The sequence below is a fragment of the Camelus ferus genome, chromosome 27 (genome assembly GCF_009834535.1).
Source record: "Camelus ferus isolate YT-003-E chromosome 27, BCGSAC_Cfer_1.0, whole genome shotgun sequence".
NCBI classification, from domain to species: Eukaryota; Metazoa; Chordata; class Mammalia; order Artiodactyla; family Camelidae; genus Camelus; species Camelus ferus.
In genome coordinates, this window is record NC_045722.1 from 673,825 (window position 1) to 697,957 (window position 24,133).

General features: G+C 52.6%; 2 protein-coding genes and 1 long non-coding RNA gene across 15 annotated transcripts in view; 1 reads left to right on the forward strand and 2 right to left on the reverse strand.

Annotated features, from left to right (window-relative positions):
- The window catches only part of ANP32A (acidic nuclear phosphoprotein 32 family member A), a 33,891-nt gene extending 19,306 nt beyond the window's left edge, over nucleotides 1-14,585 (reverse strand). Inside the window, exon 1 of the mRNA XM_006176594.2 lies at nucleotides 14,380-14,585. Within this exon, the coding sequence (XP_006176656.1) occupies nucleotides 14,380-14,433 (54 nt within the window). The 5' untranslated portion in view covers nucleotides 14,434-14,585. The remainder of the gene's footprint in view (nucleotides 1-14,379) is intronic.
- LOC116660274 lies at nucleotides 1,748-11,260 on the reverse strand. Its single transcript, XR_004315720.1, has 3 exons — nucleotides 11,100-11,260; nucleotides 4,932-7,477; nucleotides 1,748-3,912 (listed from the first exon to the last, which is right to left on the reverse strand). It is a non-coding gene; the product is annotated as an uncharacterized LOC116660274 (long non-coding RNA).
- Nucleotides 11,597-24,133, forward strand: part of LOC116660273 (putative hydro-lyase KRH_21160) — a 37,473-nt gene continuing 24,936 nt past the window's right edge. Inside the window, exons 1-4 of one of the 13 annotated variants that reach the window (XR_004315711.1) lie at nucleotides 11,837-12,022; nucleotides 14,464-18,527; nucleotides 19,018-19,088; nucleotides 19,807-23,588. Coding sequence is in view for 2 of the 13 variants with exons in the window: in XM_032469265.1 (XP_032325156.1) it covers nucleotides 11,620-12,022; nucleotides 19,018-19,088; nucleotides 20,110-20,295 (660 nt within the window). In the remaining 11 variants the exon portion in view is untranslated. The other 12 variants (XR_004315717.1, XR_004315713.1, XR_004315709.1 and 9 more) reach the window with 12 other exon arrangements.

The following is a 24,133-nucleotide window of genomic DNA, read 5'->3' on the forward strand; positions in this document are numbered from 1 at the left end:
TAGCATTTCTGGAGAGGTTAAGTAAGAACAGATCTGGTGCCTGCCACACAGACACTCAACAGTTAAAAACCAACAAAATTCACAGAAAAGATACTCCTTTCTCTCAATATTTAGCAAAAACGTGAAAATCTAGGGCCTTCCACTTAGAAGCTCAAAGCCGAAGGGGAGGCATCAAATTATCCAGCCCCCATGACAGTGGGAAGCCGGTTTCCTCACAGGCTGATTAATGAAGTCTTCCTTCACCAGAAGCTCCTTTCACATTCCTGCAAGACACCTGGTTCTAGATGAAAACTATCAGCCGCTAAGGCTCATCCTGGTCCTCGGGAGAGGCGGGGCACGGCTGGCCTTGTGACCCGACTAACTGTGGGCTTCTCCTCCTAAAATAATCCCCGGGGCCTGAGTCCCGCCTCAGTGCCCTTCACCGGAGGCTCCGGCAGGGTCTCCCTCGCTCACCCAGAGGCACCTGGCCCCCAGACTAGGTGGGAGGGCCAGAAAGGTCCACATGGAACCCAAAACGCAGCCACAGCGTCCTTCAAGAGCCTGCCATTTCAGGAAACAGCACGGAGCGGGGCTCCCACTGGGATAGGCCGTGAGGGGCTGAGGAACCAAGCCTGGGCCGCGTCTCTGCCTCAGCTCCAGGTGCCGAGCCCACGCCTGGCGGGCGGACTGGCAGGTACAGGTGTGTTCCTGCGCCCGGCTCCCCGCACACCTCGCCAGAAAGGAGAAAACCCACTGTCGGCAATAAACGCAGTTTGGAAGTGCACGTCTTTCAAAGTGCAAGTCTTAAGAGGATAATAAAAGGCACCCTGGGATGAAGAGGCAGAGGGTCAGCTGGCCTGGGGAAACGCCTGAGGTTGAGAGCAGAGAGTCCTGGCCAGTTACAGTCTGCCACTCTTTCGTATCATGTCACCTTTCCAATTAATCAGCTCATGAATTCACGTCTTAACCTCTCAGGGCTTCATCTTGCTTCTCAGCAAGAGGATCCAGAGGTACTTCCTGATCAGACATTCATTCTAAGGCTCTGGCTCATGGGGGCAGGAAGTCCAGTGCAGGCACTCGAGTCTGTGCTCAAATGCCACCTCCTCAGAGAAGCCCTCCTGGACCGCCTGTCCCCTTGACCACAGCTTTATTCACAGGACTTTCACCCCAGCAGTCATGCCTCTGCTTGGCTTACTGACCGTCTCCCTCGATGAAACGGAAGCCCCGTGTGGGCAGCCTGCATAGCGGTCCTGTCCTGTTCACTGCTGTAACTAGAACGCGCAGAGTAGAACCCAGCACGTGGCGGGCAATCAACCTGTGAAACTGAATGACCCTCCACAGTATTTTCCGTCTGCAGAAACCACGCCCATAACTCTGGTTAACATCAGGCACTCACTGGCCACTGCCGCTCACCATCGGGGACAGACGCGGCTGTCACAATCCTCCGGGGGCCAGCGAGGCATGCGGTCAACACGTCTGGCTTCGGGCCCCGCGGGCACCCCTGACCAGCATCCAGACCTCGCTGGAGTCTCTGGCCGCGGGTCAGAGCCGCAGGTGCTTTTCCACTCCCACAGCCGACCGTGCTAGGCGGCCACTCCCAACAGTGACCACACTGGCCGCTAGAACCGAGGGGGGTTCCTGAGTGTCTACAGAGGCCAAGTGAACCAAGTCCCCCTTGCATTTAAGAGGCGGGCATTCCATCTCTGCTCCCAGACCTGCTGCTCTAGCTACCCACCCCGCAACCCCGCCGTGGGCCCTCCCCTAGGAGAAGCCTCCCCAGACTCGGACACACCTGCTCACTTATCCAAGACACACAAAGGCGTGTCTGCAACGGAGATGCAGACTAGATGGGGGCTCAGAGGACCACTCATTAAGGCAGCACGCCAACCTCTGCGGAGGCGTCTCCAGGCCTCCCAGACAGAGAGCTGGGAGCTTCACTCGAGTCCCCACCTGCCCCGCCAGGCTGCACCGGGGTACCACGAGCCTCCAAGGGGAAGGTGAGACGTGCGGCGGTGGAAGGAACGCCCCGGCGACTGTGCCGACGGTTCCTGGCCCTCCCTGCGCCAGTACAGCCAGGCAGGAGGACTGGAGGCCACGTGACATCCTCACAGCGCCTTCCGATGCACCCAGCTGCAGGGGAGCTGGGCTGGGCTCAGTAAACCCTCACCACTGCCTTCTGGCAGAGGAAGAGTCACTGACCGAGCCTAGGGAAAGAGGGGCCACAGTGCACACCCCACAAAGGGGGTCCCAGAAGCAGCAGAGAGGGGAACACTGCAGCATGACCTTCAGTCCTGGGGACTTCCGCATCTTGACATCCCCTGGGATGAGCGCAGTTTGCTCTCCTTCTGGTGAGTCAAGGAAGACTTCCTGGAGGAGACCTCTCAGGAGCTGCCTGGATGAGCGATAACGGCCTGAGAGGCGCCGGCCAAGAGTTCTGCAGCCAGGAGGGACACTGAGAGGCAGGAGGGCCTCCTGGCACAGAGCAAGCCAGGCCGAGAGCCCCAGCCCCCAGCCACGACGGGAAGGGCCTGGAGGCGGTGTCGGCGGCTTGGCTGCTGTCGCTCCAGCCTCACCTCAACGAGAAACCAGAGGCTCTGTTGCTTGCCTGGGGCCCCTCTTGCCTTCTCCTGCTTGAGCTGCTCCCAGTGAAGCCCCCGTCCGAGGTAGGCAAAGACAGCACCTGCAAGGTGTCCTCCCCCTGCACACAGGCGCAGACACTGAGCACAGCCCTTCCTCAGCGGGGCCGCATCCCCCTCTCGTCCCAACAGCTCGATCCAGCTGGGCTGGCCAGAGTCCAGCAACCTTCAGGGGCGGTCCACAGCACACACCTGGCACAAACCTTACTGCTCTAGTCCTGGCCACAGCCCCTGGGATGAAGGGACCAGTGTCTGTCACCATTTTACAGACGGGGCAACTGAGGCTGCAAAGGGTGCCCTGCCGGCTGTCCCCCCGCAGTGGGACACAGAAGGCCCCCGCACGGCCCACCACGCCTGACCACAGGGCCCTGTACAGTCCCCTCCTTTTTACCAAATGCCCACTGGCCTCTCAGTTCCTTTGAGATCGAGGATGGGCCAAGTCCAGTCTTGCTCAATGAATCCCACCCAGCTTTCAGCAGCATCCCGAGACACGAGTAAATGGAAACGCCGAACAGGATGAGCAGGAGTGTGGCACGTGTGAAGTCCGTGTGGCCAGGGCGGCGAGTAGCTGTGGAGGCCAGGCCAAGGCCCGGCCCTGCGCCCGTTTCCCTTGCTCCCCTTCCCTCCGGCCCGTCCACTTGGCTCACGTCTTCCCGCCCGCCGTGAAGTCCTGCACCCTGGCTCCACGCGGCAGCTCCCCGCCGTGCTGCGGCGCGCACTTCAGAGCGTTCTGAAAACCCACAGGCCGGGCACCACCTGGGGAGGCTGATTCGGTAGTTGGGAAGAACCTGGGAATTTCTTACAATGCTCCCCTGGTGGTTCTGATACACAGCTGGGTTGAAACCTGCCTTCCCGACCGCACGCCTTCCCTCCCGCCTGTGTGCTGTGTCATGTGTGCCTCCCCGTCTACTGCAGAAACTGGCAACGGCGTCTTTCTTAAAGTCCACCGGCAACGCGGACACTCAGGAGCGTTCCTAAGACTCCCTGCGTCCACCTGGACGCTATGCACGCAGGCCAGTGGGCTCCTCTCAGCCTCCCTCCCCAGCCACACCACTTGGGTCCGTTGGTGAGGCCAACAGCTCGGGTGAAAGCTGGTTACACTATGTGGGATGAGTTTCTCCCGGGATGCAGGCCCCCAAAGAAATCTACAAACAATCCCTTTACTGTTACAGGATCTTGTCTCCACCCTGCCACCCCCGCACACACATGCGTGCACACACACATACACACTCACCTCCCCTTCCCTTCTGCAGGAGGCAGCAGAAGCCACCACCGCAGACCTTCTGGGCACTTCTGCCTGCGGAGTTCCAGAGTAACTTTGCTGAAGTGCCCCACACAGAAACACCAGTGGGTCTCCGTCCCCCAGGTCTCCCTCTGGCCCTCCACTCCTGCTCGTGCAGCCTGCCCAGATCCAGCTTTCGACTTCTTTCCAGCCGCGGGATAAGGAGGAAAAAGCCGCCTCCCCCTGCCCTGACCACTGGAACCTGGCTGGTGGAACCCTCTCACTGGCACTTCTGGCCTTTCCAAGCGTCTGCGGGAGCGGCCTGGGGGTTGGTCTTCCTGGACCCTAAGGGACGACCTGGGGGGTGGGGGTGGGGGTCTGCACACTAGGCATCACCCAGCTGCCACGCAGCAGTGCGCGGGGTTCGCTGGGAATCCCAGGCAGACCCCTGGCTACTCATCAGAGAAGGGTTACGAACGCGCTCCACTCCCACCCATCAGCACCAGGGCTGAGGAGAGCTTGAGAAGGCCCAGGCACTTCTCGCATGGCATGACCTTTCATAACCAAATTAAAAATAAGCAGTTCACTGGAGGAGTGCTCTCCTACGTGGATCATTCCCAGACAACCCACCGGGGTGCAGGAACAAAATACCTGGACTTTTAATATTTTGTAACTTACCCTTTTAAAAGTTCTTTGTGTGAAGTTCTACAGCGTGTGTATTTTATGGCGTGTATGTGAATAATCTGTAACCAAAAAGTAGACAAACTGGGACTGGGGCTCAGGTACAATTTTTCACTGACATGGGGTATAAAACCCAGAAGAGTGTGAAGAACACTGGGCCGGGACAGCGTGCGTCAGCCACCCAGAGGCAGGAGCGCGTGCCGATCCAGGCGAAAGCTGAGGACACCAAACCGTGGCTTCGTGCTTGGCTCACCAGACCGCGGGCTCCTTCCCGCAACCCATCGGTCTACAACGCCCGACACGTGCCCGGTGCAGTGCTGAGCGCCGAGGGCACACAGCGACGGCCCACACCGGCCCCTTCAACCGTCCAGCCTCCCAGACCCCGGGACAGAGATGCTAACTCAAACGCTCACCTGCAGGAATGTCTAGTTACAAACTGAAGCGCTCCGAAGGACCTTCTATGAGAGTTTTAGAACAGGAGAACAGACCTAGAGCTGAGGAGGGTGGTGGATGAAGGAGACCGTGCAGACGATGGCCGTTCAGGAGGGGACGGGGCAGCAGCAGCGCAGAGCGGACTGAGCGCACGACCGCTGGTGGCCGAGGCCAGCGCGGCGGGAAGGAGGTGAGGAGAAAGAGGAGAGTGAAAGGCAGTGCACGCAGGGCCTCAGTGGTCCTACTATGGCTGTGGACTTTACCCTAAGGACAATGGTGTGTCTCAAGTCCCGGTAACAGGATTACACCTGCATATCCGCACGTTCATTCTGGGTGAAGCTTGAAGCACGGCCCCACGGGGGGCTGTGGGCAGGGAGATGGGCCGGAATGCAGTGGGGATGGTGTTTTGAATTGACAGAGTTTGTGATGGGCAGAAAGAAGATCACATGTGTGTGTGGCGGGGGGGGGGGGGCCTGGAGGAAGACACAGAGGCCAGGGGTTCCCTTTGGACATGCCGAACGTGGGGCACGTCGGGGACACTCAGGTGGAGACACTGGGTGCGAGGGGCCAGGCTGGGGACGGACACGTCAGACCCCAGGCAGCACATCACACCTGCAGCTGTCGGTGAGGACGGGCAAGGTGGTGCAGGGAGGAGCCCAGAAGACAGAGCTCAGGGCCTGGCCTGACTGAGCCCCCTGCCCCATGGCTGCAGGGAGGAGGGGCAGAGGACCCCAGAGAGGGCGGTGTGGCCAGGCCTGTGGGAGAAACCCTGGAGAAAGGGAGAGGAAGAACCTCATTAAGGTGAAGAGTCGTGTAAGACTGAGGCTGCCGGGATCCGGAGCCGTTCCCAGACTGAGGAGGCCTAGGCGTGAGCGACGGCAGGGGAGGGAGAAGGTGGTCAGAGACAATTCAGGAAGTACAAGAGAGAAGGCCAGTGTCTTGAGTGACAGAAGAATCAAGGCGAGTCTCCCATTTACTTTAAGCTGGGAAAGACACCCCAAGCTCGGGAAGGGCCCAAAGGACAGCAGCCAGGTGCCGGGGGAGGGGCAGGGCAGGCAAGCCCAAAGGCCCACTGGGCCGGGGCAGCTCTGGCCTGGGAAGTGAGCCTAGGCAAGCAGGCGCTCCCACCTCCTCTGGGACGGGGGAAGGTGGCCGGCGGGAGGGAAGGGCTGTGGTGGGCAGTTTGAGGAGTAGAGTCTGAAGCAGCTGCTGAAAGTGGCTGCCCAGGAAAGGGAGGGCTGCGATACCCCCTCAGCAGAGACTACCTGGCACCCACGCCGGGCCTGCTCCAGGACACGGTGATGCCACAGCCACGCTGGACAGAGACGCAGCACCCTTGCTGGTGGGGAAGAACTTCCGGTCAGTCTGCATCTCTACCTTCTGATCCCTTTCCCCATTGAAACAAATGTTACTTTTTGATAAAGTGTGACTGTTGACAATGTAAACTTTTTTCCTTTTAAGTGAATGCCAACTGCTCCAGCGGAACAGACCATAATAACCACACCATCTAACATTTATTGAGCGCTTACTGTGTGCCAGGCACCACTGCATTGTCATTTTACAGACAAGAGGAAAGGGCTTGCCCAGGGCCACGGCTGAAGTGGGGGAGACAGGCTGCACATGGGGTCAGTCTAGGGGGAAGCAGAGGTCGAGTGCACGCCCCCACAGCCCTCTCTTCCAGGCTGGAAAACGTGCGAGACCCCAGGCACACTGAGGGACACAGGGCATCGTGTGACGATACGATGGGAGAGAGATGGGGGGAGGAACACGCCGAGGGCCACAGGCATAACCAGGAAACCTGGCAGGCATCCCATCCAGGGTCAGAATTTAGGATAATGATTTCATAGTGTGAGAAGGTCTGGGTCAGGAGAAAGCTTCAAGTGAGGAAGAGCAGCTTGAGAGCACGAGACCCAGAGATGAGCGGGCTTACAAGCAGGGGGAATCACTCCTGACCCTCGGTGGAGAGATTTCACAAGCTGCAAACAGCACCCCCTCATTCCCCCAAAGCAAATCACAAAATATTTCAGTGAAGGAACCTTAATAGTCATCTTTTAATGTCTCTCAAACATTACCAAGTAATGAAATCAATTATGAATTATGGGTCAAAGCCAGCTTTTTTGTTAAATAGACTACGGGAGTGAACAGCCAGTTTTCGGGCAGCCTGTGTCGCGCCTGCACACTGGGCAAGCGGTGTGAGGCGTTTCTTGCCACAGGAAGGAAAAGTTTCAAAGTCCCTGATCTCCTCAGCACCCCCACTTTAGAGAAAACAGAGGGCCCCGAGAGGCCGGAAGCACTGGCCCACAGTAGCTGACAGCAGAGCCGAGGACAGCGCCCACGTCTCCAGCGGTTCTCTGGCAACCTCCTCGCCAACCAGCATCTCCAAACACCACGTCCTCTGGGAAAGACAGCCCAGACGTGAGTCCGCCTCGGAGCGGGCGGCCGTGGAGTAAGTCACCTGCCCTTCCAGACCCGCTGCCTGGAGCAGCTTGCGGTAAAGGTGGATGAGGGCACTGGGGCAGCTGTGGAACTGAAACACAGTAAATTTGAGTGAAGAGCAGGGCTGCAGGGCGTGGTGGGGCTGGGGGCGCCGGACGGGGCCTGCCGCGGCGGAACAGGCACCTCATCTCGCTTCACAGGCTTCATCGGGACAACTGGGTCTGGGAAGGGGGCCCAGGGCCACAGGGCCTGGCCCATCCAGCTTCAGCCCATTTCATTAAATGAGAAGTTCTGAGTAACAGATGCCTTCACAAGGCTCCGTCCGTGCCAGACTCCATCTCTTTACTGTTGGGTATTTATCACATGTCACATATTCCAACGTAACACAGACTCAGAGTCGGGTCCGCCTTCTCTCCTTGCTTGGGGGAGGCAGGCAGTGCTGAGGAGGAACTGGTGGAGGGTACTTCTTAGGATTCTAAAGAACTAGCTAGAGCAGGGGGTGGACAGGCCAAAATGTGTCTCCTGGAGGGGGTAGGGCATGCAGTGAACACCTGGAAGGGTGTCCCCCCCACCCCCGACACTGGAATAACAACGCACCTTCTCTTCCCTAAGTCAGAATTCAGGACAAGCAACCGGGCTCGGCTGCCCAGGGCTCAGCAAGCAGCACACTCTGTGCTCCTTCCCCGCGACACACGGAGGGACAAGGGGCGGGGACAGCGGCAAGGAGACCAGGGAGTACCCCGCACAATCTCCTTGAAGGACCACCGACAGCCCCGAGGTTCTTCATTTCAGTGTGCTGTAATTAATAAGCAATGAAGCCCCGGGTGACCAGTCCCAAAGCTGTCAGATGCATGTGTTACAATAAGGACCTTAGTGTAAGCCTAGAGTTAAGTCACCTTGAAGCGGGCGGTGCAGCGGCTGAGAGGGAACGGGGCCTGTGGGTGGCTGTCCTTAAAGTACAGGCCACAGTCATGGGGACCAGGACTCGCCCCCTTGGGTTTACCACCTCTTGCCCTGGCCTGGCCAATCTTGTATCCGTTCCTTCCACTAACCAGCTCAAGCACGGAGGCCAGGGCAGAAAGAAGGGCTCCAGAATTCAAGGCCACTGTACAGCTGCTAAGTCCCCAGGCGACATGCAGGTGCGAGAGCAGCAGGCCCCAGCTGGGGGGCCCAGCATTATCACATAGTCTTCAGTGAACTGCGCTCTGAGGGTCTGGCACCAGCCACACAGCAGGTGCACAGCTACTGCACCTTTCAGGCCTCCAAGCTCCTTCCCTCTAGCTCGGAGAAGACATCTAAGACTTAAGGGTAACCATTTAACTGCAAGATACCCACAAACCTTTTGAAATATTCCGAGTATGCAAGAAAAAGGGTTTCGGTTGGTTATACAAATAACTTCTGGCTAGAAGGGGTGTTCAATTTTACACCAGCAACACATATGATTTCTCTTCTTATGGATGTTCACAGGTGAGGCCAATTTCCACTAGACGTTAACTAGTTAGAGGGCACACATGAAAGAACTTGGGAAGGTTCCTAAAGCACCACCCAAAAGAACGGCCTGCCACATGCTTAATAAACCAAAAACAAACAGAAAAACAGATCCCAGGGTCCCTTCCCATAATCTATTAAGCCTGCAATTATCAGACTTTTTCTGTAAAGGGCTAGACAGGGGCAAAACAGACAACATTACACAGACACTTTTATCATGAAAGAAACCAAATTTCCACAATTCTTTTATTGATAAAATTCAAAATATATAACGAGCACAACTTTTTTGGTAATAAAGGCCTAAGGAGACGTGGAATTCTTGGAGGGGGGAAGAGGGGATAACAGCTCACGTAATGGAGATTCAAAGTGTTCCACATCACCAAATTGATTGCAGTGTGTACATGTGCAAATTATTCTTAGCTCATGATACAGAAACAGGCAGCTCACAAAATGTGGCAATGCCTGTGCTAAACCAGTGACTGGGGTGGAGCCAGCAATCTGCCCTGGAAGTGCTCCCCAGGTGACCCTGGTGACGGGCCATGTTCAGGACACAACAGACTACACAATTTTCGAAGTCCCTACTGTCTAGTAGCTAGAGGAGCTCCGGTTCTACGTGGGAGGAGAACCCCATTCTGCTGCCTGTCAGCTGTTCGACCTCCTCATCCAACCTGGATGACTCACCCTCACAGCAGAGACGATGTCACCTGCTTGGCCTACCCTTACAGAGTTGCTGGGAGCATGAAGTGAGATGGTCCTTTAAGTGCTATTGGTCAACTAGGTCCTAGAATCAAGGACAAGCCCATTTTTTGTCTGTAGGTGAAGACTAACAAAGGCGGAAGACGCATTCTGGGCACCATCCCAGGCACGCTGCCTGAGTGGCCCCTGCTTGGCTTCTCACTCAATGTGTCCCCCAAAACCCTGAAGGCCAGATTTGCTTCATCCTAACCAGATGTGAGGTGCTAACCCAAGATCAGGAAGTGTGTGTATGCCTTCCTCCTTAAAATGACAATCCAGGTCTGATCCTGACCACCCACCTCACGGTCTTCAACTAGGAGGCTATCCTGCCTTCTCACCCTCTCACAAGGTGGCACCATCTCAAGGCTGAAGAAGAGAAAGCTCTTCCCCACAGTATCTTACCAATAAGGGTGCTTCAGGGGAGCAGCAGACTGGCTGCAGTGACAGCTTCAAGCCTCGATCTCCTTGTGCGTACCGATCTCCTTGTGCGTACCGTAAGGACAGTAACAGCCTGCCTCCCAGGGCTGCGGAGGGGACTGAACCAGCTGCTGGGTGTCGTCCTCCTAGAACTGCGCCAGGCACAGCGTGGGTGCTGTGCAAGCAGCGGCGGCTGCTGCTGCTCTGAGCCCAAGAAGCTCCACGCTGCACCTCATGGCGCCCCAGTGTCTCTCAGAAAGTAACACTATCACAGACTGAGCACCCGAGGGCCAGATCAGGCCAGTTTTGCTACTGACCCATTAAATGGGATTATTACTCCAGTTTTACAAGTGAGGAAATAAGGATCAAGGAGGCAGGTTAAGCTAACCTGCCTGAGGTCACAAGGGCATGTTAACTGATCTTCCCTCTTTTGTGGCAGGAGAAATTCAAACTGAGGCCTGTGTGGCTTCACCACCCAGCTGCACTGCGAAGCCCCCAGGCTCAAAACTACCACCCACAGCAGCAATCCAGTAACAAAACATAACTGACTATTACTATGTAGAACTCATGCTCAATTTTCTGCCTCTGGACCCCTGGCAGGCCTGCATAAACTGGAGTCAACATCAGGCTTCTTGAACCCAATTAGGCAGTAAGTCAGTCTGGAAAACACCATGCGATGTATTCCAAAGGTCAAAGTGAAACCCGGCTTCCTGGCAGCTTTGGACGGGCACTGCCATGGAAGCCGGACTGCACGCAGACGTCCACCAGAGTTTAACCAGTGAGCTGCTTAACCAGCACCCATGTCAGCTTTTAAAAAGTCCCAGAGATGCTGGCGACACGATGCCTCGCCTGGCTCTGCAGTTAACAGGCACAAAGGCGATTAGAAAAAGACAACATTTACTTTTTTAAAAACAAACCTCACTCTCTACTCCTTTCGGTTTAGGGTTACATTTACTACAGTAGCTGCCTTTCCCTGGGCAAAAATAAAAGAGGGAGAGGCAGAGGAAGGGCGAGGGGCCCCCCAGCAGCCTGCAGGGCGCCGCAAACCCAGCTGAAACCCGAGCGCGACCTACCTTCCCGGAGCGCCCGGCCCCGGAGGGCGTTTCCCCGGCGCATCGGCTCGGCCCTCCGGGCGAGCGGCTGCTGTCCTGGGCTTCGGTCGTGTGCGCGACCCCCTCCCCTAAAGAAACCTCAAACTTAACCTCTCCCCCCCGACCCTCCTATCAATTCCGCCGAAAGAGCAAACACTCGGGCCATCCGCTCGTCCTCAGGGCCACCTTTCGCCAAGTCTAAAGAGCCCGCAGGAGCAAGGGCGAAATCCTGGCGGGGAGAGGGGCGCGGAGGCAGGGAGCGCGACGGGGGGGGGGGGGGGCACCCGCAGGGAGCACGGCGCCCTCCCGGTGCAACGTCGCCGCGCAGCCCGGGGTGGCGCCTCAGGCCGCGGGCACCGGGAGCGGACCCCATCGGAGCCCAGGGGACAATGGGGGGGTCCCCGGAGAGGGCTCCCCCTGCTGCCTCCACGTCCGGCGCCGTCAGGGCGATAGCGCGAGTCTGCGCCCCCCCCCACACAGCGACAACAGCCGCGGTGACAAAATGGCAGCCCGGAGCCTGGCAGTCGTGCCACAGGCCAGCAGGGCCCTGGGGGCCGCCCCTACCCCCAATAACGCCTCGGCGTCCTTCGGGCTCGGCCTCGGACGGGCCCGACCGTTGAAAAACAATAATAATAAAACACCTCGAGCTCCAGACCCGCTCGGAAGCCGACAGGTCCGCCCGGGGCCAGCCCGGCGCGCCCGCGCCCGCCCGCGCGCACGAGGCCCGCCGCCCGCCCCGCGCCCCGCGCCGCAGGGAGCCCGCGCCCGCACCCGAGCCCCGCGCTCGCGCCGGCCGCGTGGGGGAGGGGCGGGCGCGCGAGGCCGGGAAACATGGCTGCTCGTCCTATTTCGGCGTCGCGGCGTGGCCACCAGCCCCCGGATCAGAGCTGGGAGAGGCTCCGAAGGTGGGTGTGCGGGCCCCGGGGGAAGCGCGGCGGGGAGGGGCGCAGGGGGCGCTCTCCGGGAGCTATTTGTCTTAAGAACGTTTAAAAAAAACCCAGTTCGTCCTCCCCTACCTCTTTTGTCCCTCATTAGCTAGCTTTCTCCCCCCTCCCCAAACGGGCAGAAAGTGCCCCCGCCGCCCCCACCGCGCCCCACCCCGCCGCGAGGCAGGGGGCAGGCGTGTGGGCCGGGAGCCTCGGCGGCGAGGGGGCGAAGCGTGAGAAATCGCTCCCAGTTCGCGCGGCGCGCTCCCCTCCCCCAGCACACACTCGGGAAGTTTAAAGAGCCGGTTCGACCCGCTTTCGATCTCGCTCCCAGTTGGCTAGCAGCGGGGCCAGGGCAGGCCCGGCGAACCGCGCCTCCTCACCCTCCTGCGGCGACCCCGGCCCCTACTTGGCGCCCTTCCCCCTCCGCACAGGGGGCTTCCGGAAAGTACGCGGGAAGCCCGCGGCCCCGGCCCCCTCCCCCATCACCACACCCAGCCCCCGGGTCCTCCGGCCTGGGGTCCAAGCTGGGACGGAATCGGCCGGAGAAAGGCCAACAGCCGGCAAATTGTTCGCGGAAACTCCTGCGTCCTCCGGCGCGCACCCCCTCCCCGCCCTGCGCGCCATAAGGCACTGCACGTCTACAGTCCACAGCTGCGTTATGGTGGGGGCGGGGGGCACAAAAAGGATCTTGTTTTCAAAAGTCTCACTCAGGTTTGGGAGAGGAACTAGAGAAAAGAGGAAGCAAGGCCTGCCTCCGCCGGGGATTCGGGTTTTAACGGGCTGGCGGGGCGACAGGTCGGCGCACAGTGCTACCCAAACTCCCAACTCTGGAACCCTGACCACCGCAACTGGGCGGAGGGGGGTGGTCCTCCCGCCCGCGCTCCGCAGGTCCCGGGAGGCGCCACGAGGGGAACCGGCCAGCATCTCCGCCCAAGACCTGGGGGCTCCTCCGCTGAGTCGCCAACTCACATAAAACACTGTTTGAAAGCAAGAGGGAGACAGAAAGAAAAACGGGCGTTCGAGTAGCCCCCCCCCTCACCTTTCCCCTCCTTGGGGGTGGGCTTTCGCCGGAGACTCGCAGTTCCCATCCGTGTAAGTTTCCTCCGGCCGTACTCCCGCCGCTGCCCAATCGATAACGGCGACGAGGAGGCAGACTCCCATCCCGGAGCTGCGTGAGTGCTATGCCCGCATAAATCTGGACCCAGCCGATACCCACCACGGGCACCAGCTCCGGGCAGCTCGCGTCCGGACAAAGTTTCCCGGGCCGATCTAATAACCGGGCGCCGAACGGCTGCCAAGGAGCCCACCCTAGAGAAAGACGGGCCGGGGGTCGGCGTCGGGAGGCGCCAGGGCTCAAGGCTGGCGTCTTAGGGAGGCTGGAAGGAGAAGGGGTGAGGGGGGACCGGGACGCAGCCTTTGGGTAACTTGCAGCAGCGATCGCGCTAGGTGGGGAGGCGCGGGGATTATCTGTGCCTTTGCACGTTCGAAAATCCCTCCCCCCTCCTTCCAATTTATCCTCTGTTCAGAAGGAAAGGAAGGAACATCAGCATCTGGCCCGAAGGTGGGGTGGAAAGAGTGAGGGAGAAAGAGGAGGAGAGGAAGGGAGGCAGAGAAAGGGAGGGAGGGAGAGAAAGGGCGCGTTCACGAACACTACAAAGTTACAAATATGGCTCCCCCGTCTCTCGCCTCATCACTGCAAAGAAATGAAGACGCACTTTAAACTCGAGCCATTCCCAACTCCGCTGCAGCCCCCTCCCCACGCGCTCTCCCCAGGGGCCTCGGCCCACATTTATCAGAAACTAAACCGGACTCGCGAAGCCCAAAACTTATTGTGTGTGTGTGCGAGCGAGCGAGCGAGAGAGGGACAGGGAGAAAGGGAGGGGGAAGGCGCGGGAGGGGGGCGGAAGGGGGATTCATTTATAAAATATAAACCCCCCTTTTTTTGTTGTTAAATCCAGGAGGCAGCCCCTCTTCTCCTCCTCCCTCGTTAATCTTTCCCCCAGACGGAGTCACGGGAGCAGCGAGCTCAGAGGGCTATTTCGCCTCATTCTCTCCGACCCAGCGCGTGCGCCCGCCGGCCCCCGATGGGTGCACACTCGCACGCACACTCGCACACGCGGGAGCACACGCACAGGTAGTCACACCAAGGGCAGCGGCGGCGGCAGCCGGAACACGCTCGGATGGCATTGCAGCCCCCAACCCTGCAATTCATTTGCAGCCCGACCCCCAAACCCACGTCTCCAGGCTCCCCCCAAGAAAAAGTGCCTCCCCCAGCGCGCACACACACAAAGTAGGAGAATGGACCGACGGAGATATTTTTGGCAAATGCTCACATCAGAGGGCGTCCTGTTCCGCAGCTCTAAATGAATCCGTTTGTCCATTTCCATCTCTCGCGCTCTCTCTCTCTCTCTCTGCAGAGGCTCCCGCGCCGGCGGAATTCAGTCAATAAACCCCGAACCCACGGCCGCGCGTTTTAGGACTTTGAAGGCTCAACCAGCTCCGCTCGGTGCTCGAGCCCCCAGCACCCGCGGCGCACACTAACATGATCGCCGTGGAGGCGGGACCGGCGGCCCGCGGACGAGTGGCAGCAGCTTTGGCCAATCACCGCCGAGGGTCTCCGGGCACCAGCCAATGGCGGCGGAGGCGGCGGGGGAAGGGACCAATGGGCGGGCTGCGCAGCCGGCCAGGGAGGCTCAGCCATTTGGTTGTGGTGCCGGAGACGGACCCCTTTAGATTTCGGGGCGGCTGAGGAGCGCGGCGGCGGCTCGAGGCTGAGCGAGGGGGTGGGCGGGATGGCGGGGGAAGGGGGGACTGCGCCTGGAGGGCCGAGCCGTCGGCCGCGCCAGCCTGCCGCCGCCTCAGCGTTTGGCCGGGGGCGGGGCCGCAGGTGCGTTCTGCGAAGGGGAGGGCGCGGCCGGAGGGTCGGGGTCGGGTCCTCGCGGGGTCGCCCGGCTGCCCGCGCCGCAGCCCTGCGTGGTGGGCAGAGGCAGGCGGCCCTGGGCCTGGGGGCCGCGCGCTGCCCAGCCAGCGGACGAAGGGCCTGGAAAGAGGGGGAGGGGTCGAGGGTGCGGCGGGGGAGGGGCTGGTCATTTTCTGGGTCCCGCGGTGGGGCGCGCCTGCTGCCCGCGCGGCTCCTGCGGGGTTCCCACCCCGGGCTGCGCCTCCCGCCTCGGCGTGGTCCAGCCTTGGCCAGCGTAGCCCCTCGGATGCTTAAGTGAACAGACAGCCAGACGCGTCCACCTTTGGACGACTTACCTCCCGGGCTCGACCCTCTCCGTGGAGGGGCGTTTCAGTTTGCTGTCGTATAAGGTCAGCTTGGAAGGAGTGATCACCGAGAGGCACCCAGGATCTTGTTTAGTCAATTAATGAGTGAGGACCATGGACTAAAAATCGTAGTTGGATATTTTGAACATTAAAAGACGGAAAGGGCAGATGCTGGTAATTCCTCATTTTCTGGACCAGTCGTCATTTGTGGGCTTTATAGACGCACAGTTTATTTTAATCGTCCACCCGAGTCATTTGGTTCAATTTGGAGCACTTTGTACAAGTTTTACGGTTTGCTTGCTTTGGGTTTTCTTGAATCACGTTAGTTGTAAGAGACCTTAAAGCCTTAATTCCCACTTGGTTACGAATTTCTCATGGCCAGTGCTAGGACCTAAGTTGTGTACTTAGTTGGCTGCCTATGTTTGGTAATAAATCATGGGGATTGTTGTCAACGGGACAGATAGACCTCCACACAACGGTTTTTCGATCTTTATTTCTACACGTCTATACTCTTCCTCATACACTCCAAGGCAGTTCTTTTGGATACATTGTGTTTATTTTTCAAGGACATAGGTTCAGGGGAGAGAGAAACCAATATGTGTGTTGCAGATGTGAAATATTGTTACATAACACCAGTACAATTTCATTCTTGAACATACAGAGTTAGGAAATAAAAAGTGACAGAATGTAAATAAAAGGCACATATTGAATGTTTACACTGGGGAAGAAACTGTAATAACTTTAATATTGTAACCTGATGGGGTGCAAACGTGAAATCCTGCAACTAAACATTTTACTCAGTAAATTCTTATTGCAGATAAAATATTAAGTGGAATTTGATAAGTGATCATGTTTACTCTTTGAGTAGCTGGGAAACAAGTAGAAATGTAAAGTCATTGTTTTATTTCATCTGTATAAATAGCAGAGAGTAATTTATTTGACTGGTTGACTTAGCTGGCATTTCAGTCTTCCTCGATTTTGTTAATCTTATTGAAGTCAATTTGTGTAGTTGATATTCATTCTTTTTTAAATTGTATTGGCTTCGTTGTAAAGCACACAGGGACCCCAAATTACCTCTCTTCGCCAGAGTCAGTTGTTATTTCTGGATATGGTATTTCAGGTTGTTTCAAAACAGAGCTCTTCGTCACAAACACATTAAGCCAACATGATGTATAGAATTTGTGTAACACAGGAGTCCTGAAGTTTGTTTATGTTTTCTTTGGTGATAAATGCTCATCTTCAATTTAGAATTTTAACCACAGCTGAGTCCACACCGCTAGCAATGTGATATGGGACAGTGCCTTTGCAGAGAAGTAATCTCTTAAAAGCCACCCAGTCAGGTGCGGAGATGTTCCCCATCCAGCTCTGCTAAACGGAGGCAGATGGCTCACTCTGTTGCACAGAGACTGGAGAGGGTGACTTGGAAGCCCAAATCCCTATTAAAAGGCATGTACAGGAACAAATTGAAATTGAAAAAGTTGTGACTTGATTACTAGTTGAAATATTAAATGTAACAGTTTTCAGGTAACAGCTTTTATATTGGTATTAAAAATTTGAAAGAAGGCTTCGCTAGATGCCAGTCATTGCAGAAGTTGAAATATCCAAAAAGTGTATATAGCCAATTGAAAACTTCCCATCTTTCCAACAGACTTTGAAAGAAGAGATTTTTCTCTCACTTTCCCAAGTAGATTTGTCTGTAGTTTATTTCTCAGAACATTTTAGTGATTTTGATTTTTTTTTTATTATCAAAAGGAAATAGGAATATAGCTCAGCCAAAGCTGAGCCATTTGCCCCAGGCTGTTTAGCTAGACATCAGAACAACAACAACACTGCCCTTACATTCCCTGATTACAGAGGTGTTTTTTTTAAATTGCACTTCATTGTATGTTATAATGAATAAATGCCCTTGAATGGCTCTGAATATTGGAGATACAGTAAGAAAAGAAGCCCCGTATCAAGGAATCTTGGCTGAATTTTGGGGTGGAGTGGGAAAAGGATGAGTTCCTAACTCCTGAGTGATTCTACAGTGGAGTTAGGTCATGGAAGATACAGCGTCTGTAACCTCTGGAACAGGATTTGATTCACAGTGAGAAGAATGAATGAGATATAATTCAAAGGGTTGAGCCCCTAGGGAGAAAGATGGCCTTCAAGTAAAGAAAGATACCTTCCTTCCTTCTAGAATGTTTTCCTTCAAGAAGCATTCCAATGAGCAGCCTGCCCTGTTCTCTAAGAGGTAGACGCAATGGATGTCCTTAGCTTCTTGACACATTTTGGAAAGTACTGTTTTATGAATAACCCCCACTACACTGCTTCCATTACAGCTCGTTTGCCCATGTTTGGTCTCAGAGATGGAGACCCTCTGGTTAGCATCCTTCTTATGAGTCGAGTTAATGTATTCATGGTCCAGCTTTTTATTCTTCAGCTTAAATCACATGTCCTGGAACCTGGCCATAGTACTTTTTCACCTACATCATGGTTCTGCTGCCTGGACCCCAAAAGACAATGATATGGAAAGACTCCAGCTTAATTATGTTCTCTTTTGTCTTTCTATATAAATAGCTTTTAGAAATGTAGATTATTCTTTTTTTGAAATTCATTGTAGCAAGCATGAAGACTACTACTGCGTTTTGATTTGAATAACAAAGGCATGTTGAGGTCCAGTATTTAAAAGTTAACTATTCTTAATTCTCTTGCTTGATAAGGCATTGGATGATTTCATTTTTCAAATTATTGAACAGTTACTTTATCAGTGGATTGGTCATGGAGAAAAAGTACTGTCAGATGAAAATAGCCATTATATGTGATTTTAAAAATTAATAGTAAAAATAATAAAAGCAGCTTAAAGATAGTTTATTTTGAAAAGAAAAAAACCTGCCACCCACAGACTTGCTTGGAACTCACTCGGAACTTTGTGAGTCTGTTTCTTAAATATGTTTATTAAAGGTAATTTGGGGGTAGCAATAGGAGGAAAGTTGGTTTACCATTCACAAGGAAGAAAACCATAGCTATAAGCTCTTAATTTTAGTGTTAAAATATAGCTAAAAAGTTAAAAAAAATTCCTTAAAGGCAAATAATGGGATGAGGGGCCATAAAACAAGACAACTGAGGACAACCTAAGTAGAAAAATGAACGCAGTTAATTTAGAATCTATGAATTCATTTTCATCCACCTGGTGCTGAAGTTCGCCTCTAAGGAGAGAAGAGTGCTGCCTATTCAGGTACAAGAAGCAGAGATCTTACTTTCTAAGAACTTTTAACACATTTACTACCTGCAAAGAGTGTTTATAAGTTTCAGCGTACATAGTAAAATTGTCCTCTTGACGGCCTACTTTGCAATGGCCGTTATTATTTGTATCTATAAGTAATTATTGTGAAATATATATTCTGCAATTCTTGAATTGGAGATCAGTTTAATACATTCTGAGAAATTGGTAATTTTTAAATTATTTCTAGTGGAAATATTAGGTCCTCGGGAAAGTACAGCTGTACCTTAAACTCCCTCTGAAAATTCTGAATCCTAGCAACGTGTATATAAAATTACACATCCATTGAACGTAAGCAAGTGAGAGCCATGTGAGGACCCTTACGCAGCAGAGGAACACTGTCCTCTGAAATCATTTTGCATGCCTTCTGTAGGAGGATTGTATCATTCCTACATCTATTTACTCAAAGGCAACTTGAGTAAGGGTGACAAATACTTTTTACTAGGCTGGACCAACTCAGCAGGTCTGTTCGTGCGCATGTGGAGAAGCAGTGCTGCAGAAGAGGCGGGACAGCAGGTGAGTAGCAAGCGTGTTGATCACAGGGTGGTAGCACTTGCAACAGCTAAAGGAAGAAGCAAAGGGTGTACTCGCGTCCTCGGGAGGGAAGTCTGGGCGAGCACGCACCAGAAGACGTCTGTCTATCTATCATCTATTTATTTATTTTTACAAATGTTCTCTATGGGCGATGAGGTGGCAGGGTTTTTTGTTTTTGTCTATGTTTTCTAAGTTTTTCAGTTAATAAATAATCTTTGCAATAAGAAAAAGTTATTTTAATGGAAAATATAGGTGTAGCAGATGTGGGTGTGTTTGTGCTAGTAGGAATTCTTAGTTGCAGACAGAAGAAACTTACCCTGACTGATACAAGCAGTAGGCAATTTCTTTTCTTTCTGTCTTTTTTTTTTTAGATTGAAGTACAGTCAGTTACAACGTGTCAATTTCTGGTGCACAGCACAATGTCCCAGCCATGCATATACATACACATACTCACTTCCATATTCTTTTTCATTAAAGATTATTACAAGGTATTGAATATAGTTCCCTGTGCTATACAGAAGAAATTTGTTTTTTACCTATTTTTGCATATAGTGGCTAACATTTGCAAATCTCAAACTCCCAAATTTATCCCTTCCCACCCCCTTTCCCCTGGTAACCGTAAGATTTTTTACTGCGGCTGTGAGTCTGTTTCTGTTTTGCAGATGAGTTCATTAGTGTCCTCTTTTATTCTTTTTTTTAGATTCCACATATGAGTGATATCATATGGTATTTTTCTTTCTCTCTCTTGCTTACTTGAGAATGACTATCTCTCGGTCCATCCAGTAGGCAATTTCTTATAAGGCTATCAAAGACCCAAAGGACAAGGTACAGGAAAAGAGCAGGAAGTGGGACACTGGGCGACATGGAGCAGCCAAGATGGTACTCCAGGTAGTCTTCAGAGGGTCCCATGCCTTGGAAGTAATCCCTAGGCTGTGGGCTCTGCGCCCCTCCGTTGCTGCGAATGATCTTTCAGGAGCCTTCATTTTTGTGTCACCTCCTCAAGGTTCAGCGCCCTTGGCAGAAACATTTGCAGATGCCCCAGCTGTCAGGGGAAAAGATCACCAGGCCCCCTCCAGCTCCTACAGTGGGGTGTGCGACCCTGCCCCCCATCTGTTTCAGGATTCTGCCCACGCAGAGTATTCTGGTGCTAAATGACCAAAAGCAAGATCCACGGGAGTGCTCTGACTAAACAGCTCTGTGAAGGGTGCCTAGCACTCCTAACTAGCCCGGTCAGGGCTCCTCCCTGCTCTCTGCTGCTTACCTGGAAGATCTGCATGGTCTGAGTGTTTGTGTGCCTCCCCTCGACAGTTCACATGTTGAAACCCTAATCCCGACAGTGTCGGTCTTGGGAGGTGGGGCCCCTCCTCCAGAGGTGACCAAGTGAGGTGAGCCCTCGTGACTGGTATCTGTGCCCTTGCTGAAGGGGCCCCGCAGAGCTCCCTAGCCTTTCGGCCCAGGGCCTGCGAGGACACAGGGAGAGGCATGCAGCCCGGAAGCCGTCCCTCACCCGACCGTGTGAGCGCCCAGCCTCGGACTCCCAGCCCCCAGAGCTCTGAGAAGTAAACATCTCTTTCATTATAAACCACCTGATCTGTGGTACTTCGCCATAGCAACCCAAACAGACTAAGACAAGACCGCGTCACTTCTCCAGAACCCACCTGAAACAGAGCTAATATCTGAAAGCTTTAACTTCCTCTCGTTGCCTCCCTCTCCAGACCCTGGGCCAGAAGAAGCAATGTGTTATTGTTGGTGTCAATGCCACACTTAACAAAGCAGAGCTGGTAATAACTTTAAGACTTTGAGAAGAAGGAGGATCCCCAGCAGAGATAATTGGTTTTAAACTACAGGGAATTTAGTCCTAAGGGCTATGCTAAAGATAGGAGTAATCTGCGCCTTGTATTTCACGAATAAATGCAGAGATCTCTGGACATCAAGTGATGTCAGATCCTGAGGAGTGAGGCGTCACTGCTGGTGGTTTCCGCCTCCTGCTGGAGCACGTGTTCAGGCTCGAGTGCAGAACTAAGCCAAGGGTGTGAGAGGGAAGTGGGCAGTGGTCACAGGCCCAGTAGGGTTCACAGAGGGATGCAGTCACTCTGCGGACCGACGATTTTGAAGAAAAAACGCTGATGGTGTAAGAAATGCCGAAAACGCAAACACATCAAAGAGGCCCGTATTCCTGGGAGCAGAAAGGAAGGTCGTCGAGGACCTGCTGGTAGAAAACAGAACAGTCTTGGGACACTGTCCTTTCTCTTGCCCCTTTCCTTGCAGGTCACTTCGTTTAAATTGCTTTTCAGCTGGAAAAAGCGAGTGATACCCTTGCAAGGACTCTAAGTAGTGTTCCAGAAATTCAGCTGTTTTCCAGTTCTATTTCTACAGCGACTGAGGCGTGGTCTCATTGTTACAGATGCAGTAACTTCCCTCCTGAGGTGCAGAGTCTGGTGTTGACATCACAGTGCTCTTCGAGATCAAGTGTTTTAGTAGAATTTAACTCTTTGTCAGGTGATTTAATGAAAGCTGTTTCAGATTGCTAATTATTCAACAAAATCCATTTCCTCTTCTTCCCTGGGCACAAAGGTTGACTGTGCTTCCCAGCTGCCCTTGCAGTTAGGTTGGGTCACGTGACTGAGTTCCAGCCAGTGTTGCCACTTCCAGGGCTGAAATCTCAAAGGCATGCTGACTGAGATGGAAGTGACAGAGGGCCGACCATGGGACTTAAGTATCTGCAGAGTTGGTATCTGTAGCTGGTCCTGAACCAGTCCCCCATGGACACCAAGGGACGACTGTGTTAGGTTCAAGTACATAATGAAGAAAAGATCATTGTAAGGGAGTCTGTATAAATGACATGCAAGTACATCTCACAGTAGGTATAAAATAAATACTTGATTTCTCATCAAGAAGTGAACCTCCCTCCCAAGCTCCAGACTGACATTTCAGTTGTCCAAGGGACATTTCTAAACAGCTTTCCTACAGGAACATCTGCAGAGCATTTCCAAGCTGAGATTATGTATATGTATGTGTGTAAGTAAATGCTTTGAGCACAGTGGACACTCTATTTTTAAAGTCCGTTTGAAACACATGACTTTCATCTTCAGTGTCGCGTAAACGGCAGTAGGGTGCTTGGGAAGCAGGGATTGGTAAGGCACTTCTCTATTCTCTCCAACATGAGGGAAACAAAAATAAAGTCTTATTTCTGTGACCATCACACAGAAGCTTTTCAACTATAAAGTTTTCATTTTAGACTCCCACTCAGGAATCGTCTTTTACTTTAGGCTCCTACTCTGGGATTGGATCATCTTAAAGGACAGTTTGTAGGGAGATGGGGTTACAGAGCTCCCTAATCTCGTGTCTGTGCCAGCTTTCGTGAAGGTCCACAATATTTATTCCTTTGGGTTTTACATTCATCAAAAAGCAGGAAAGAATGAGATGGCAACACTCAAAGACCTGAAGCCATAAAATTTCTGTAAGAAAATACAGGGGGTAAACTCCTTGACATTGGTCTCGGGAGTGATTTTTTTTTTTTGGATTTGACACCAAAAGCAAAGGCAACAAAATAAAAAATAAACAAATGAGACTACGTCAAATTAAAAAGCTGCACAACAAAGGAAACTGTCAACAAAATGGAAAAAGCAACCTACAGAATGTGAGAGATCTGCAAATCACGTATCTGACAAGGGGTTAAAATTCAAAATTTATAACCAACAATTCATGTGACTCAATAATAACAGCAACAAAAAGAATCTGATTAAAAGAATGAGTAGAAGAACTGAATGGACATTTTTTTCTAAAGAAGACATGCAGATGGGCCAACAGGTACATGAAAAGGCACTCAACATCCCCAGTCACCTGGGAAACGCACAGCGAAACCCAGTGAGCTGTCATCTCACACCTGTTAGAATGTCTGTTACTGAAAAGACAAGAGTTAACAAGTATTGGCAAGGATTTGGAGAAGCTGGACCCTTCGTGCACTGCTGGTGGGGATATACATTGGTGCAGCCACTGTGGAAAACAGTATGGAGCTTCCACAAAAGATTAAAAATAGAGTTACTGTGTGATCCAGCAATTCCACTCCTGGGTATATACCTGCAGGTGAAAAATCACTATCGAAATGATATCTGCATGTTCATTGCAGCATTGTTTCCCAAAGCTAAGGTATGGAAACAATCCAAGTGTGCATTGATGGATGATGAATAAAGAAAATGTGAGATACTAAAAAAAAGGAAATTCTGCAATTTATAACAACGTGAACTGACCTTGAGGGCATTATCCTAAGTGAAATAAGTCAGAGAAAGACGAATCCTGTATGATTCTGACATACAGGTGGAATCTTAAAAAAACTGAACTCATAGGTACAGAGAACAGATTGATGTTGCCAGAGGTGGGGGGTGGGGACATAATGCACAGCATGGTGACTAAAATTGGTAACACTGTATTGTGTATTAGAAAGTTGCTAAGAGAGTAGGTCTTAAAAGTTCTCATCACAAGACAAATGTAACTGTTTGTGGTGATGGATGTTAACTAAGAGTATTGTAATCATTTTGCAGGATACACATAAATCATCATGTTCTGCACCTTAAACCAACACAATGTTATATGTCAGTTATATCTCAATAAAACTGGGGAAATCTTTAAATTTTTTAAAAAAGAAAAGATGAGATAGTGAAGCTCATCTGTTTTACCTGAAGGAAGGCTGAGCACTTGTACCTCTGTGTTCTGACTCTGACCTAAAAGATCTAACTCTTTGTCTGTAATGCTCTGTAAATATGAAAATCAACACACACGTGTTTTAGTTTCACTCTAATTATATGAACAGGAAATTCAGCAAAGATTAGAATTAATATACTTTATTAAGCTATTAACTGTTTACAGGAGGCATGAAAATAAAGGACAGAACTCTATAAAAATATAGGACTTTCGGTTTGGAATTTCAGTGGGAGCATCTGGAAAGAGGATCTTTTTTTTTAATTTTTTTTTTTCCAATTGAGTCTTTTTAAAAAGAATTTTTTTTTATTCATTCACTCATTCATTTT